Below are 16039 nucleotides of genomic sequence, written 5' to 3'. Positions count from 1 at the left end.
TAACAAACGTTATAATTAGTCTAACAATCAATAACAAACGACTAACAATCGATTCGTAAAAAAAAAAATGTCATAAATCGAAATTGTTCGGCTAACTTCTATGAGGTGTGCATACGTGGGTCTGTCACGTTGTTCAATGCTATTTTTCCCTACTATTTTTAAAAATCTTAAAAAATTTATAAAACATCTGTCTACATTGCAATTGACGATTTTATAGTAATTTTAATAAACATTGTTTATTTAATATTTTCTGACAGGCTTGCAAGTTTTACAATTACAAGCAGATATCACTTTGGGTCGGATGCCATATGCAGCTTAAGGATTAATCGTTTATTAGTTTATTCATTTATTCCGTTTTTCTTTCATTAATTAATTAATTAATTTAAGGTTTTATTATATTTCATTAAATATATATTTAAAATTTTACATGATTCACGCATTTTTATTTCTTATAATTGAATTTTACTTTAAAGTGAGCGCCTACAAAACGGGTCACCTCTTGATTGGTTTAATCGCCAAACCTGCCGCCATTATGCGCAATGCTTCACCTGTCTATTTACACCGTGGCTATCGCTATCGCCTATTGTGCAAGGGGCTTTATGCAAAAGTCTGTGGCCTAGTTTACATCGATCACTTGATACGCGTATTAAATAGTAAATAACTAATAAATTAGTTTGATTATTGGCTGATCAGTTCAAATATACTATTTGTTACGCGTATCAAGATCAAGAGATCGGTGTAAACTAGGCCTGTTACTACGTTTACGCGAGCGTTACTTCAGTAACTTATAATAATTCACCCGTTTAAGCTGGCCACACACACTTTCCGTAGAACGTAACAGTAGGATTTCGACCAATCGCGTTGCTCGATTTGAAAACGTACGGCCATACGTTCCCGAATCGAGTAACACGATTGGTCGAAATCCTACTGTTACTGTTACGAAAAAGTGTGTGTCCGGGGCCTTACGCGGAGTAAATTATCGTAAGTTACTACAAAATCCCGTTTACGCGAAGGAATTATCGTAAGTTACTACAGAAATAACGCTCGCGTAAACGTAGTATGTGTTTCCCGCTTTATGCTACGTATGCAATTTTGTATGCGATGGCCAGGCTTCAGACGATCAGCGAGCTCACCCTACTACATAACGCCGTGACAAGTGGTCTAGACGTTGCTTGTACCAATATGGCTGTCATTTGTTAGTAGTGTATTTTTCTTTGGTTTCATGCGTATTTTGTAAAAAAAAAGCTACGTTTGGTGTCTTTCGTGCAGTGGCGTTCACGTGCCCGCGTGTCATCGCGATCCGTGCCTGACCGTGCCCGAAACCCGTCATTCTCCGCGATGCCTCGCGCTTGAGACGTCCCGTGGTCGGGATGCTGTGCGCGAGAAGCGGAACAGTTGCCCGTCACCAGCCATGTTCATGAAGTGTCTTTTTGTTGTGACAATCCTGTGATATAACACTCTCATGCAACGTGCTGTCTCGCTGAAGCGATCTCGCGCGCGCATCGATATATCTTGGTTTTTTCATATGATTTTTTCATCTTCTCGCCTCGTTTTCTCGTCGCGTCTTATTTCGCCTCGTCTCGTCTCGTTTCGTTTCGTTTCGTTTCGTTTCGTTTCGTCCTGTTCTGTTCCGTTCCGTTCTGTTCCGTTTTGTTCCGTCCCGACCGTCTCATCTCATTTCGTTCCATCTCGTTTCGCCCCGCCTCATATCGTCTCATTTCGTCTCGTCCCGTCCTGTCCCATCCCGTCCCGCGTCTCGTAAGAAATCACTTGCCTGTGTTTGCTGCTATCAAGTAAAGATTAAATGAAAGGTAATTGCATTATACCATGTATGTTTATTTTGTAGTCGAACTTTGTTGCTTAGGTATATTTAAGTTCATCAGCATTTGTACGTTTTGCTGACTTTGCCTGTCCATTGCTAACTTTTAAATTGTGTCATTTTTTGGAAACCTAGATTTGTACATCTCTCTTTGCTCTAACTTAACTAGATGTTTTCATTTCTGGAACTCTATTGTTTCTGCAATAATGTTCAGTATAGTTTTCATATTTTTGCATTTTCTGAATACTTATTATATTGAACACACAAATATTAGAACATTTCCTGTATAATCTTGATTATACAATTTTTGTACATGTTCCAAGAATTTTTTTCTTTTGAATTTATATATATTTTTAAGCTTATGCATATATGTATCTTTCATGAAGAAGAAATGCTACGTGTCACATTTCAACGTGACACTTGTATCTTGTTTGTAGCTTATAGGTCACAAGATATCATTTTTTAGCACAAATTTAAAATTATTCTAATATGGTTTGTAGAACATGATGTCACTTTTGCATTGTTTGTCATTATGTCTGTTATACATATATATTACAGCAAAGACATGAAATTAGTAATTATACAGGATATCCCAGATTTTTCCATACAAACTGTAGTAGTATGTTCTATGAACAGAAATAAGAAAAAAAATGTTATATAAACACAGATCCTAAATGCTTTATTAGAAAGTTGTAGCAAAAGTATGAAATGTATAAGAAACAATTTTACTTAAGTTTGCATTTTAAAGTGTTGCCAGCTTATGTCAGTATTTAATATTAAACTTATTACTCTAGGAATTTGCACCTGTCATAATTGCAAATAAATATTTGTAAAGAGTGTGATATGGCATTCTTTAATTAAGGAATATTCATTAATATTGTCTAACAGAAGCCACTGCATTCCCTGGTACCTACTTGATGTATACAAAATGAATATCTGCGTATTCTTTGTAGCAGCATTTTGGGACAATATTTTACAAGGTACTGTTCATTACTAGTACTCATACAAGTTTTCATAATTATTTTCAATTATTTCAAATAGTAAATACAATTAGAAGAAGTAAGTAAGGTAAACCATCAAACTGTGTATCACTTATGTATACGGTGTGTTACGTATCTTTGGCAAGATGGTTATTGTTTCTTCACTATAAAATTATAAAGGTCATTGCACGTAACAATATTTTAGTTGTAATCATAAGGCCGTAAGAAAATAGACCAATCACAGTCGATTATTCTTCTCGTGATTGAAGAATAATCGAGTGTGATTGGTCTATTTTCTTACAGCCTTACGATTAAAACTAAAACTTTGTTACGTGCAATGGTCTTAATTTTTGCTATAACTTTCTAATAAAATATTTTGGGATCCATGTTTATGTAACATTTCTTTCTTATTTCTGCTTGTGGAACATCCCAGACAACATGCATGTCTGAAATCGGGACATATGATGTCTTTAAAAGGTTTAATGTCCTGATTCGAGACATGTTCACTGGAATACTACTAAAGATTGTATGGACAAACTTGGGACCCCGTATAGATTTACTAGTGTAAATTTATATATGGAAAAAAATATGTACTAGCATTAGTTTTATTGAAAATAATCTTGTTAATTTGATAACAATATTTATGAACCAAATAACATTTTATTAAGACAAGAGCGTGATGTATTTGTTTCATTAAAATCATTATTGAATTAACAAGATTATTTTCAATTAGATTGACTGTTAACTAAAATACTGTTAAGACATTTGTTTTTTTATGTACTTATATAACTTTCCTAGTAAAAGTGTTAAGAGATAAGATAATAGGTACTTTTACTAGCAGACTTGTGTACTTACTATTCTAATTTAGCAAACATAATCTCAAAATTTCAAAGAATATCAATTATATGCACGCGTGTACGTGCGTACGAACGTACGTACGTACGTGTGGATGATAAATAAGTAGGTAGTAAATAATAATTATAATAATAAATCATTACTAAATATTATTTATTATTTAAAGCAACAAAAAAGTATATTTGCTCTTAAATTTCAATGTAGAATCTTTTTTATATCTTTACTTTAATGCTATGATATATTATTGTATTATAATATAAATATATTGATTTTTAAATAAAATTACACAAAATAATATCCTTGTGATTAATACAATGTAGTAATGAATAAAATTGACTTATATTCAAGTACAAAACCTGCAATGTACTACATCTACTATTAGACTTCGTCTCAAGATCAAGAAGTATTGTATCTTTTCTTAAAATTTTTGAAGTACTAAAAAATTCCTAAAATATACACATTTTACAAAATTTTCTTTAAAATTTCTTGTTATTTAGATTGTTCCTGATTACATAGATTATTGATTGTCATATGAATGAGATTTTACTTTATTTAATGTACTTACAAGTTTTTATTTATTTTTCCAGTTATTGTATATGTATTCAGAAAGATACAGAATATATTTTATAACAAAGTTTATAAAGTACAACAGTTTATTAGGGAGATTATTTTTAAATAAGAATTGTCTGTGAGTGTAGAAATCTTTACTTCATCCTAGTTAGTTTTCATACATAAAAAAAATCAAATTTATTTATAAATTTATAAAAAGTTTATAAGTTTTATGTTAAATAATTTGTAAGAAAAAGAAATAAAACATAGAATAACATTATTTATCTCAAAATATATTTGTAGGTTGAAATATATTTTTAGTTATGCTTTTGATATCAACAAATGAATTATTATATTGTAAATAAGTTATTGCCGATATTTGGTTTATTATACCATTGCATACTATCTGTTTAATAAAAAATAATTCAAACAATTAGAGATATTGAATATGAGAATTGGATCATTATTCACATGAGAAAATATTCTTCTTTAATATATCAGACTTATTTTAGGAATATAAGGAATATTAGGCGTATAAGGAATATTCTTTATATTTTTTTATTTCTAATTTTATCTTTTTAATGATAATTTAACATTTCATAACTTAAACTTGCATATTTATTATTACTTCAGGTTCTGTATTTTATACAGTTGTTTTCAAATAAGTAAAATTAATAAATGAATCAATTATTGAAAAAATTTTGTTTGAAAATACTAATGTAGTGGCAAGGATATATTACTATTATAATTTGAGATTAATTTTCTTAATCTTTTTCAATAACAGAAACTCGATCAATGGATTGATTATTCATTAAGATTTAGAACATGATCTATGATCGTATAACACATTTTTGCCTAAAATAATATTTCTAAGTTGCCTAAGTTACTTTATATTTATTGAAAGTCTGCTTTATACGGAGGGTTCCAAAAATTAATTTTTTTATAATTTTTAACAACTCTCCATTCCTGCATATTTTGATGAATAGAGTGAATTCAAACAAATTTCTTAAAATGTTGTTTATATACATATATGTATATGTATATGTAATGTATATGTATATATATAAGTTCAAAGTATTCACAGGATGCCAGAATTGTATTTCTAATTTATATTATTTTTTTTAACTCAACTCACATGTATGTGTAAAAACGTATTTTTATATACATATCATATGTTGCATGAGAGGAATGACGATAAATAATAGAGAAAGATTTTTAAGAGAATCTCGTAAAATTATTTTTTCAATTTAATTATGTATTTTGTATGAAAATATGCATATATAACTGTATTATTAAGAATTTTATATGGAATAAATCTCACTTCGTCAAATGTGCTTTGAAGAGTTTTGAAAAACCTTATAGTATAAGAGAGAATTATGGCAGGTCGGTAGCAACAGAGGTGAGGCAGGGTGGCGCTCAAAGGAGGGATGAATGGAACGGCAGCGCTACGACACAGCGTCGGGGCTGGTGCAGGCACCATCAGTGGTGGAGCCATTGACCCAGCGCCCATCGCCACTCTGGTCGTATACAAGGATGATGCTGGGTTTGGAATGAAAGTTTCTGGTGACAATCCAGTCTACGTTCAGTCCGTAAAAGAAGGTCCGCTTGAAAGTTCCATGTTTGGATTAATATTTGCATAATTAGTTTTTAGTAGGTCGTAGAATTGTTTTGAAATCACAAAAATTCTCCCCCAAGAGACAATACGTTCCTGTACAAAATTTTTTATATATAATTTTATTTGAAATTAAAAATAAAAAACAAATGTTTATAATTATACATAAAAAATATTTGTTTTCTTTTCCTTGTACAATTTCTGTTTGTATTAAGAGAAAAAATAAGAAAAATTAGAAAATAATTTGGAAAAATAAAATATTGCATTTTTTTCCAAAAAGTAAAATTTGACAAAATGAGAAAAAATATCTAGATATAGTTATATATGAGTATAATGATCACATATAAAATAAAATTACATATGATTGTATATAGGATATTGTATAATCTAATCACAAGTTTATATTTTTGTAAAAAAAAACAATGCAAAAGTTATTTTTATAATTATTTTAAATTATCCTCATTATTTTTCCTATGTATATGGACAGAGATTATACAAAGAAAATATGTAATTTTTTAAATATATAATTACATATATTTATATAAAGATTTTTTTACCAGGATATGCTTAAGGATGATCTGGCTATACAATCCCAGACAAAAATTACTTTAATTTAAAATTGGGTAAAATTCTATGCTTTTTTGTGAGTTAAGACATGCACCATATGTGCTCGTATCATGTAAAGGACTTAAATAATGCTCGTTAATATGATATTTGGCACTACAAATAAATATATTTATACATTTTGCAAATTTTATGATTGTCAGCAAAAAACTTTTGGATGTGAATTTTACCTTAAACAAATTGTAAGAAACGACAAAATGTTACATATATTAGTAATATTTTATGTATACAGATATTAAATAATACTTAAAAACGCATAAGATGTGTAAAAAAATGTCATTGACATAATATTTACCTTTCTAGCCCTATGTATCTTAAACCTATTTTTAGAATTTTACATTGCTTTTTCATTAATAACTTGAGAATGCGTCAGTGAAGCAATATCAACTTTTTTAGAAACGTTGCTCAGTATTTTATTTACTCACAAACAAAGTTTCAGAATATTGTCAATGGTACTTCCTTATAATTTTGTTTATATAAGTGAGAGTATGCTGTCATTTCATAAGAACTCATGTAAAATTAAAAATCGGTTAGAGAATCGATTTCAGGTTTTGCACACATGTTCAGATAATAAATAGAAACAATACCTATATTAAATTTTCAAGATATTGTTAATGTTAGAAAGTTAGCGCCAGAACATCCTTAAGGATGTATTGCACCTATTTTCAAAGCGCTACCAAGTGGATAAAAATTTGTGAGACGGTTCTTTTAGTCTTTCTGATGTGCTACAAAAAAAGTAGAAACGACGTCACTAAACAGTTGCTGAGATATAACGATTTTACGTTTCACTGCGTTTACAAGTATTCTTATGGGAAGAGACGATTTTGACGGATAAAACAGCTAAAAAAATGTTGAAGGAACGCTACCACGATTTTGAATTTTTTTGTACATCTAGTTTACGACGAAATGAAAATATCTGCCAAGTTTCACGTGTCTTCACTACACCGTTTTAAAGAAATAAATTAATAATTAATGATAATTAATATAATTAATTAATTATTAATTATTATTAATTATTAATTTTATTAATAATTTGACGTTATCAAGTTGAAATCAGGGAATTTTCACTGCCAAAAGTTTAGGCTCATAAATTACAAAAATCGCAAATAATACTGGAAAAAACATTTGTAAAGTAAAAAATACCTTTGTAGGAGTAAAAATAAGACTCCTACTATCATTTGAGTATCTTACATCTAGATTTACTATCCGTTAGGCATAGATATTTAAGTATTTCAAATTTCATGCACTTTTGTCTAAGATTGTACCAGTGATACATCCTTGAGCTAATGTATATAAAATTTACTGATACCAATTTGGAGACACTTATATTTCACGACATTATACACGAATAGAATCTTTTTAGATTTTCTTGAACCATGTACAAAGTGTACAAATCAGTATATACAAGTGTCTTTAAATTTATTTAATTTATCAGTTTACGAATCCGACGTTGAAATTAAAAATAACATTTAATACAATGATCAAATATATAATATATGCATCAATTTGTGTGTTATGCTTGTAATTTTAATAGATTTATAGGCTGTTTAAAAAAATCATAGATATCAAGTTTGATATAGATTAATTTATATATACGAAAATTAACTAATTAATGGCCATTGAATTGTTTATTTTAAATCTTGCAATTATGATCTCAAGTAATTAGCAACTTCAAAAATTCTTAAATACTAATTTAAAGGAGCATTTTCTTTTTTTATAATTAAAGATGTTATTTCTGTAGTTCTCTAAAAGTTAATAAATTATTACTAAATAATATATATGATTATACACATACTTTTTTATAGCAACAGTTGTATCTGTATACGGGGCATTCCATGCCAAATCGCCTAGGTTTGACCCTTGACCTCTCAGATTTGGTTCGTGATTTTTTATGTTATTGTTCCAACTCCAAAATGCACTCAGATTTTTTTTATAAATTTGATTTATTTATCATTTTTTAAGCCGACATTGTTGATCACAATTTAAAAATCTGAAAAAATTCTTAAAAATCTTATATCAAATATCAAAATTTTTAAGCCTTGACTCAGAGTGGGCCGACGTTTGCTCCTATTTTTTTTTAACTTTTTCGAGCTTGTTTCAAACTTAAAAAAAAAAAAAAAAAAATAGAAGCATAAGTTAGTCCACTATAAACTGTTGCTTGAACATTTATATATATATATAACAGGATTTTTGATAATTTTTTCAGATTTTTAAATTGCGGCCAACAATGTCAGTTTAAAAAATTATAAATAAATCAAATTAAAAAAAAATCTAAAAAAAATCTGAGTGCATTTTAGAGTTGGAACAATAACATAAAAAATTGCGGATCAAATCCAAAAGGTCGAGGGTCAAATCCATTGGCATAGCATGTCCTATACATACATTCTTATAGTTTATTAATATTTTTACAAGAATGGTGTATTTTTTAGGTGGTGCAGCAGCAAGAGCTGGTCTTCATGCGGGTGACAAAATAATCAAGGTAAATACAAGATAATAAGGTTTACTGAAAAAAAGCTACAGGAAGCTTGTTAGTCTAGCTTGTTAATTACTTTTATTCCATGTGTGATATACTACATATATTATTTTTTGTTATATAACTTTACGTTCATCTGGAAAATTTTATTTTATATATTAGAACAATTTAGTGTGCATGTTTGAATGTGGGATATTTTTATCTTGTACTTATACTACTTATTGCAATGCATTATTGTATAATCAACCGTTTGCATTTGTAGATATGTATCTAACTCTTCTAACTGGATTTTATACCTAGATTTTACATGATAAGACTTTAATTGATGTACATTTGATTATTGTTTGATAAAAATATCACAAAGTTGATAGATTAAGGATTACAAATCTGTTTAAATTAAAAAAAATTTTTCTTTTTACAGTATAATCATTACATAATACAATCAAAATTCTATTTTCTTATTCTATATTTCCTTATTTTTTATCTTTTTTCTTTTGAACTGATTTTCTACTGTTTTGTCACGTATGTTTAGTCAAATGCTAAATAGGGATTAGTGAGAAAAATACAAAAAAAGCATAAAATTAGAGAAATAAAAGAATAAAAAATATACGAAAAAATCTAGCACATTTATGATTATCTAAACATAGAATATTTAACTCATTTCATAATTTGTTTTATTAAAACATCTAAAATATAATTTTTTAAATTGAAAGAAATTAGTGTATATCTATAAGGTTATCAGTTTTTTATTGTTATAATAAGTAAAATGTTATGTATGAAAGACATTTGTTTATATATATATATATATATATATATATATATATAATTTGAAAAAATACTTAATTATAGTGTTTTGGAAAGCTCTCGACATAAGCTATAAGAATATGCAATAAAAAATAGAGGGTTCTATTTAAGAAACTGAAGGGACCTTAATGATGCCATCCAAGGTCAAATCAATGATACCATCTTATGTTCCCCTCAAAACAATATAATTTTTGTCTGAAATGTTTTTCTTTAAAATGCTTAGTTTTTGAAAGAAAAGGAATGGACGGGTGGTCTCAGACACCCGTATATATACTATATACACTTTAGAGCCCACGATTTTAGATAATCAAATTATTTAGATGTCGTAATCCTAATTAACATTTTGGTTAGTGTCCCTTAAGTGAAAATTAGTTTTGCATAACTGAATATTGACAGACCTAATTGAGAGAATTGACTAGTATAATTTAAAAATCTTTGAAATAGAATAGCTAATTACGATTTTTAGTTACGCGTAATCGTGGACTTCAAAGTAAGGTCTTTATTTTTCCCAGAGTATAATATTAGTTTTTTTTGTGTTGAAGGTAAATGGAGTCAATGTAATGCAATCTACGCATACTGATGTGGTTCAGCTTATAAAATGTAAGTATTTTTATTTTTTAATCTATATTTTATTTGTTAAATTGAAGAATTTTTAATACTGTGAAATATGCTATTACCTCTGTTGAGCTGGCTCTCCCCTACCTTGCAAAAATTAAAAAACAAGTAGCGTAAAATTATAAGCTATTTATGAGTTTTTATATCCCACAGATTAAAATTTTGAGTTTGTCACACTGGGCAGAAATTTATAATTTTTTGTGGGAAGGAGCTGAGTAAACATTGACTCAGCCCCCCGCACTACTTAAAAATAGAGATATTGAATCGATCTTTGCGGCAGAATTAGGAGCTATTTATGAGCTTTTAAAGTGATAGTTGCTTTTAAAGATATAGTTTTGATTTTTGAGCTCACTTTCTTAATCTCCAAACAATCCTTTAATTGATGCAATTCAAGAGAAAAATATTGAGAAAAATTAAAATATATTGTATCATGGATATAATTCGTATAGCGTATAAATTCTAAGTATAATCTCTTAAAATACGCGCATTTTGATTATTGAGCTACAACTCCTTCGCAAGAAAACCACCATATATTTTTCTGGCTTAAGAAAGAACTGTACTTAAAATGAATGAAATTAATTATTTTGCGACTAAATATTATTTGCTGATTTATGAGCTCGCAAAATACGCGCATTTTGATTATTGAGTTACAATTCCTTTGCAAGAAAACCACCCCACATCTTCCCGGCTTAAGAGAGAACTGTACTTAAAATGAATAAAATTAATTATTTTGCGACTAAATATTGTTTACTAATTTATGAGCTTGCAAAATAAATTAAGTAGTTTTACGTCATTTAATTACGTATCTTCGTGAAAAATAATCGCAGAGCGATGTTTAAAAAAGCAGTCTAAAGCTTAAACTCTCAGCTTTCGATTGCTTCCAGACTCGTTCCTCTACAAACATTTTACTACAAATGGTGCTAATTTATACGTACTTACATATACATATAATAATAAAATAATAATATAATAACGATAACAATCTTTCAAATCCAGGAAAAATCTATTGTTTTCACAAATTGCAAAAAAGCTTTGTTTTCCTCTGCTATAACTCGTAAACTATTTATCTGAGAAAAAAGTGTTTGGAACAAAAGTTGTAGGAAATTTTGTGCTTTACAACTTTGTATTAGATACTTTTGCTCTAAATTTCAGTGGAAACAAGATATTCGCAAAAAACCGGTTTTCGGCGTCATTATTTCAAGATGGCGGCACCAGTGGAAAAATGTTGAGGTTGCAAATTTAGTATGTTTTTAGGGTCACAAAAATTTACAGCTTCATCAATTTTTAACACGTCTTGACTTAATTCCATGTAGACTCTTTTTTTCTCTCCGTTGCCTAGACTAATAAAACATCTATATCATCATCTATATTATCATATATATAAGTACCTGACATCTGTATGTCTGTCTGTATGTCTGTCTGACTCCGAACTATTTATTCGTCCCGGTTGAGAAATTTTTCCAATTTCTAGGGAAATATTGACCGAATCTCAAAGAATTGTATATGAAGTAGGGGTAGAATTTTACGAGGAGTGCTATAAAGTGTATAATTTTTTGTTACTGATTTTTTAGAAGCCGGTACCGAAATTTTTTTAATTTTTTGGAAAATAATTGACCGAATCTTAAAGAATTATATATGAAACAGAGGTAGAAAGAACTAAAGAATATAATAGAATTTAATTTTTGAGGATAAGTTTAATTTTTGATTAATGGATAATTTTTTATTAATGGATTGATTTTCTTGAAACTGGTACCAAAATTTTTCTAATTTGTTGTTGATTTTGATGAAACTGGTACCAAAAGATTTATGGGGATGGCTACTATGAGGTTAAAAATTGGGGGTTTTATGGGGTTCTATTGGTGCTCCTAATTAATGGGTGAGTTTGGGGAGAGGGGAATAGATTTTGAGCCCATGCAAAGCACGGGCGAAAAATCTAGTTTGCAATAAATTTTAGTCTATTTATTTTACTTATCTACTTATTTGGAAAGTACTGTTATACAACAAATTATTCAAAATGAGAAATTGTTTTGAAAAAAAGTAATTTCTAGAATTTTGTAGCATACAAGAAATCAGCAAAAAAATTGTTTTATTACATAAAAATTTCGAGAAAATAAAAGTTAGTATATCAAAGATTATGATTTTAGAGAGCAAATAGAAATATAATAATTAGCAGTTTAAAATTATATTTTTCAAATAATGTTGGAGATACGAAGTGGCTCCACTCGAACTAACGAGTCGCGATATTACCAACGCCTATCTATTCTATTTTTGATACTTATAGATCCAGTTTAGTTATTTTTCTGGCGTCGCACGGTTGACCACGTGTAATCATTGTAATCATATAGTAATCCGAATAAACTCGCGTTATATAAAACAAACTCTGATTCATTATCCGCCAACAAATAAGATACCCTAGATTTTGCTATTATATTTTTAAAAAAATTCTAAATTTTTTAAATCTAAAGTATAATATAACAAAATTATAATTTCTGAGATATACGAGATTTTTTTGTAAAAATTGTATTTTATCACAAATCTATAAAAAAATTTGATCTATTTTTGTTGTAAAAGCTTATACAATCTTTTTTTTTTTTTTTTTGAAAAAGATATAAATATATTATGTATGTAAAGCTGGTATCTTATTTTGCAAAAACTCACAAATCACTATTGAGAGTTCTGGCTTCCTTTTCAATAGTGCTAGAATTCATGATAAGTTGCACAAATAGTTTCGCCAGCTTCACATACATAATATATTTGTTTTTTTCAGAAGAAAAAAGAAGAATGTATAAGCTTTTACTATGAAAATAGATCAAATTTACATAGGTGGTTGGCAGATTTTTTATAGTTCTGTGTGTTATAAAACAGTTCTACTGTAGTTTTGATTTTACTTAAGCATTTCATGCCACATTCTGATAACAAGCATTATTTTTTAAATTAAGTAATTTTTATACTCCAAAAAGATGGGACACTGGTCAATTTATGACAATTCTGTCTGTTGTAAAATTGTTGTGACCTTATGTAGATATTTTATGTAGTGTTCTGACAAGAAAACTAGTTTCTATATTTTTTAAACAATTGTTATTACTTAAAAAAGATATAGGTGAGATACTGGCTGATTTTTGTCAATATTTGTGTTGTAAAATAATTCTGACCTTATTTAGGTATTTTATGCAGAGTATGTTCTGACGAGAAACATTATTTTCTTAAAGAATTTTTTTATTTTCAAGAGTTCTGTGTGTTCTACTAATAGAGTTTCCGTGTGATTTTGAATGTATTTAACCATTTTATAAAATTAATTCTGGATATAAATATTTTTTATTTTGTAAATAATATCATTCGATAAAAGCATTGTTACAAACATGGAAGTAAGACACTGGTTGATATCAGATAGTTTTGTGTATTACATAATTCTGCTGTAGTTTTTAGTAGATAGAGCTATCTCAAGTCTGTCAGTAATTTATCTCATTCTTATTAGGAGACATTTAATTATTTATCAATTTTATTGCTTCCTCTTAGAGGAAGCTTTTTTTTATAAACATTGTATATGGACCTTTGTGATCGCATATAAAGCTAGATCTAATCAACCAAATTTTGAAGAATTATATATGAAATAGGGATAGAAAAAACAAAAAAAATTTTTTTTTAGTTTTTGATGCCAATGTGTTCAGAATGTTCTAAAACGGAATATCGGAATATCGTAATTTAAAAAAAATATCCGTGCGTTTGTGCGTGCGTGTGCGTGCGTGCATGCATATGTGTGTGTGCGTGCGTGCGTGCACGTGTGTGTGCGCCAAATTTACCGAAATTTCAATAACTCAAGAACTGATTAACCAAATCTTAAAGAATTTATATGAAATAGGGATAGAAAAAACTGAAGAATATAATAGAATTAATAAAAATTGCTAATAATAAAGGGGTCACCGATTTCTATCTAAAAAAATCTATATGATTACTCTAATTTTTACAAATTTTGAGATATTGAACTTAAATTTTTTTTATGGATAGAGTATCATTAAAGGTAGGTTGGTGTCGAATTTGGCAATGATCGGTGAAGGGGTTACCGATTTTTGCCTAAAAAGTGTACAAGTTATACATGTAATCTTATATATAAAGTATCATTAAAGGAAGGTTGTTTTGAATTTGGCGAGAACCAGTGAAGGGATTACCGATTTCTGCTTAAAAAATGTGTAAGTTATTTGATGGATAGAATATCATTTAAGGAAAATATTGAATTTGGTGAAGATCGGTGGAGTTATCAATTTTTGCTTAAAAAGTTACATGTATAAGTTATACATGTAATTTTATATAGAATGTCATTAAAAGAAGGTTGGTATTGAATTTGACGATAATCGGTAAAAAGGTTCTTTATAAAATTTTGAATTTTTTGAGAAATGTTTGTGGTTGCTCTAACTTCCGCCAATTTTGAGATGTTGGACTATTTATAATTCTATTATATTCTTCAGTCTTTTCTACCTCTATTTTATATATAATTCTTTAAGATTTGGTTGATTAGATCCAGCTGTATACGCGAACAAGGTCCATAAGCAAAGTCCATATATGGACCATGTAGCCTGAACTCCCAAAGTCAACATCAATTTGACATTACGTTAATTGTAAAACCCCACTTGTGCTATTAATTGTAAGTTGATCCTTTTTTAATTCATAAAAAGGTTAAATTTAAAGTTAAAAAAAGTGTGCAAATTAGAAACTTGTACATTGCTTCCTCATCATTACAGATCTCTACTATTGCTCCTATTTTATTTTGCTTGTAAACCTTTCTCTATGAGGAAGCCAAACTAATAAATACTAATAATTATGCATCAAATAAAATACAAGCTTCCTCATAGAAGAGCTTTATGAGTAAAATAAAATAGGAGCAATAGTGATCTGTGATGATGAGGAAGCAATATGCAAGTTTCTAATTTGCACATTTTTTTATCGCTTCTTTTTTATAAATAATATGAATAGGAGTTTGATCAGAAATTAATAAATATTTTTTTAGAATTTTATAAAAATAATTATTATTATTTGTCTGACGCACACATATGAAAACTAGAAGCATGAGAATTATGCCCAATGATGTAAGCACGTAAGTTTATAGTGACTACTTCAGTGTCAACTATTACACTCTCGTGTTGATCGCATAGAGAAGTGTATGTACACGTATTTGCAATATCGTGTATACTCTAGTCGCATAGATATCGCAGAACCGTATAATGTTGTGAGTGACATGTTGTGATTTGTGGCTTAAGGTAGCTGTCTCGTCAGGGCATGTATTAGATAAAGTTTCCGATTTCGGTTTTTATATCAAATTATATGATCAGCTTTGCAGTCGATTTTTTCTGTGGCTCCTTACCGACTATTTACTCTAGAAAATCGATCTCGAAAATCACAAATTTTGCATTACTTCATACAGAAAAGAAGGCTCTATCACGGTTTCAATCACATATTTTCGTATTTTTCGATTAGATGAAGTGAGAAAAAAACATTGCTTTTTGTACATTAGATTTCGAAGAATCCGATGCAACCATAAAATATATAAGTTACCGGAGATTTCGCTGCTAATTTTTTAGTTTATTTTAGTGAAAATGCGGTAATCGAGCAGACATTTTTTGGTCGAGGTGAGGTTGGGAAGACTTGGCAACGCCGCTGGCTAATCATTGGGGTTTTTTCCTTTGGCGTCCTCGGAAGAAGACAGAAAGGTGAAC

At 28.8% G+C, this 16039-nt stretch overlaps 1 protein-coding gene across 8 annotated transcripts in view; it reads left to right on the top strand.

Annotated features, from left to right (window-relative positions):
* The first annotated feature begins 1150 nt into the window (after window positions 1–1150).
* The window catches only part of Rhogef2 (Rho guanine nucleotide exchange factor 2), a 250749-nt gene continuing 235860 nt past the window's right edge, over window positions 1151–16039 (top strand). For 5 of the 8 annotated variants that reach the window (XM_071791545.1, XM_071791542.1, XM_071791543.1 and 2 more), the window contains exons 1-4: window positions 1156–1811; window positions 5587–5802; window positions 8869–8918; window positions 10259–10316. In XM_071791545.1, the coding sequence (XP_071647646.1) occupies window positions 5631–5802; window positions 8869–8918; window positions 10259–10316 (280 nt within the window). In that variant the 5' untranslated portion in view covers window positions 1156–1811; window positions 5587–5630. Of the gene's footprint in view, window positions 1812–5586; window positions 5803–8868; window positions 8919–10258; window positions 10317–16039 lie in introns of all 8 variants that reach the window. The other 3 variants (XM_071791539.1, XR_011734124.1, XM_071791544.1) reach the window with 3 other exon arrangements.

Source organism: Temnothorax longispinosus, chromosome 10 (assembly GCF_030848805.1).
Source record: "Temnothorax longispinosus isolate EJ_2023e chromosome 10, Tlon_JGU_v1, whole genome shotgun sequence".
Taxonomy (NCBI): domain Eukaryota; kingdom Metazoa; phylum Arthropoda; class Insecta; order Hymenoptera; family Formicidae; genus Temnothorax; species Temnothorax longispinosus.
The sequence above is the reverse complement of the archived record's forward strand: the minus strand, read 5'-3'. Positions and strand labels throughout refer to the sequence as shown.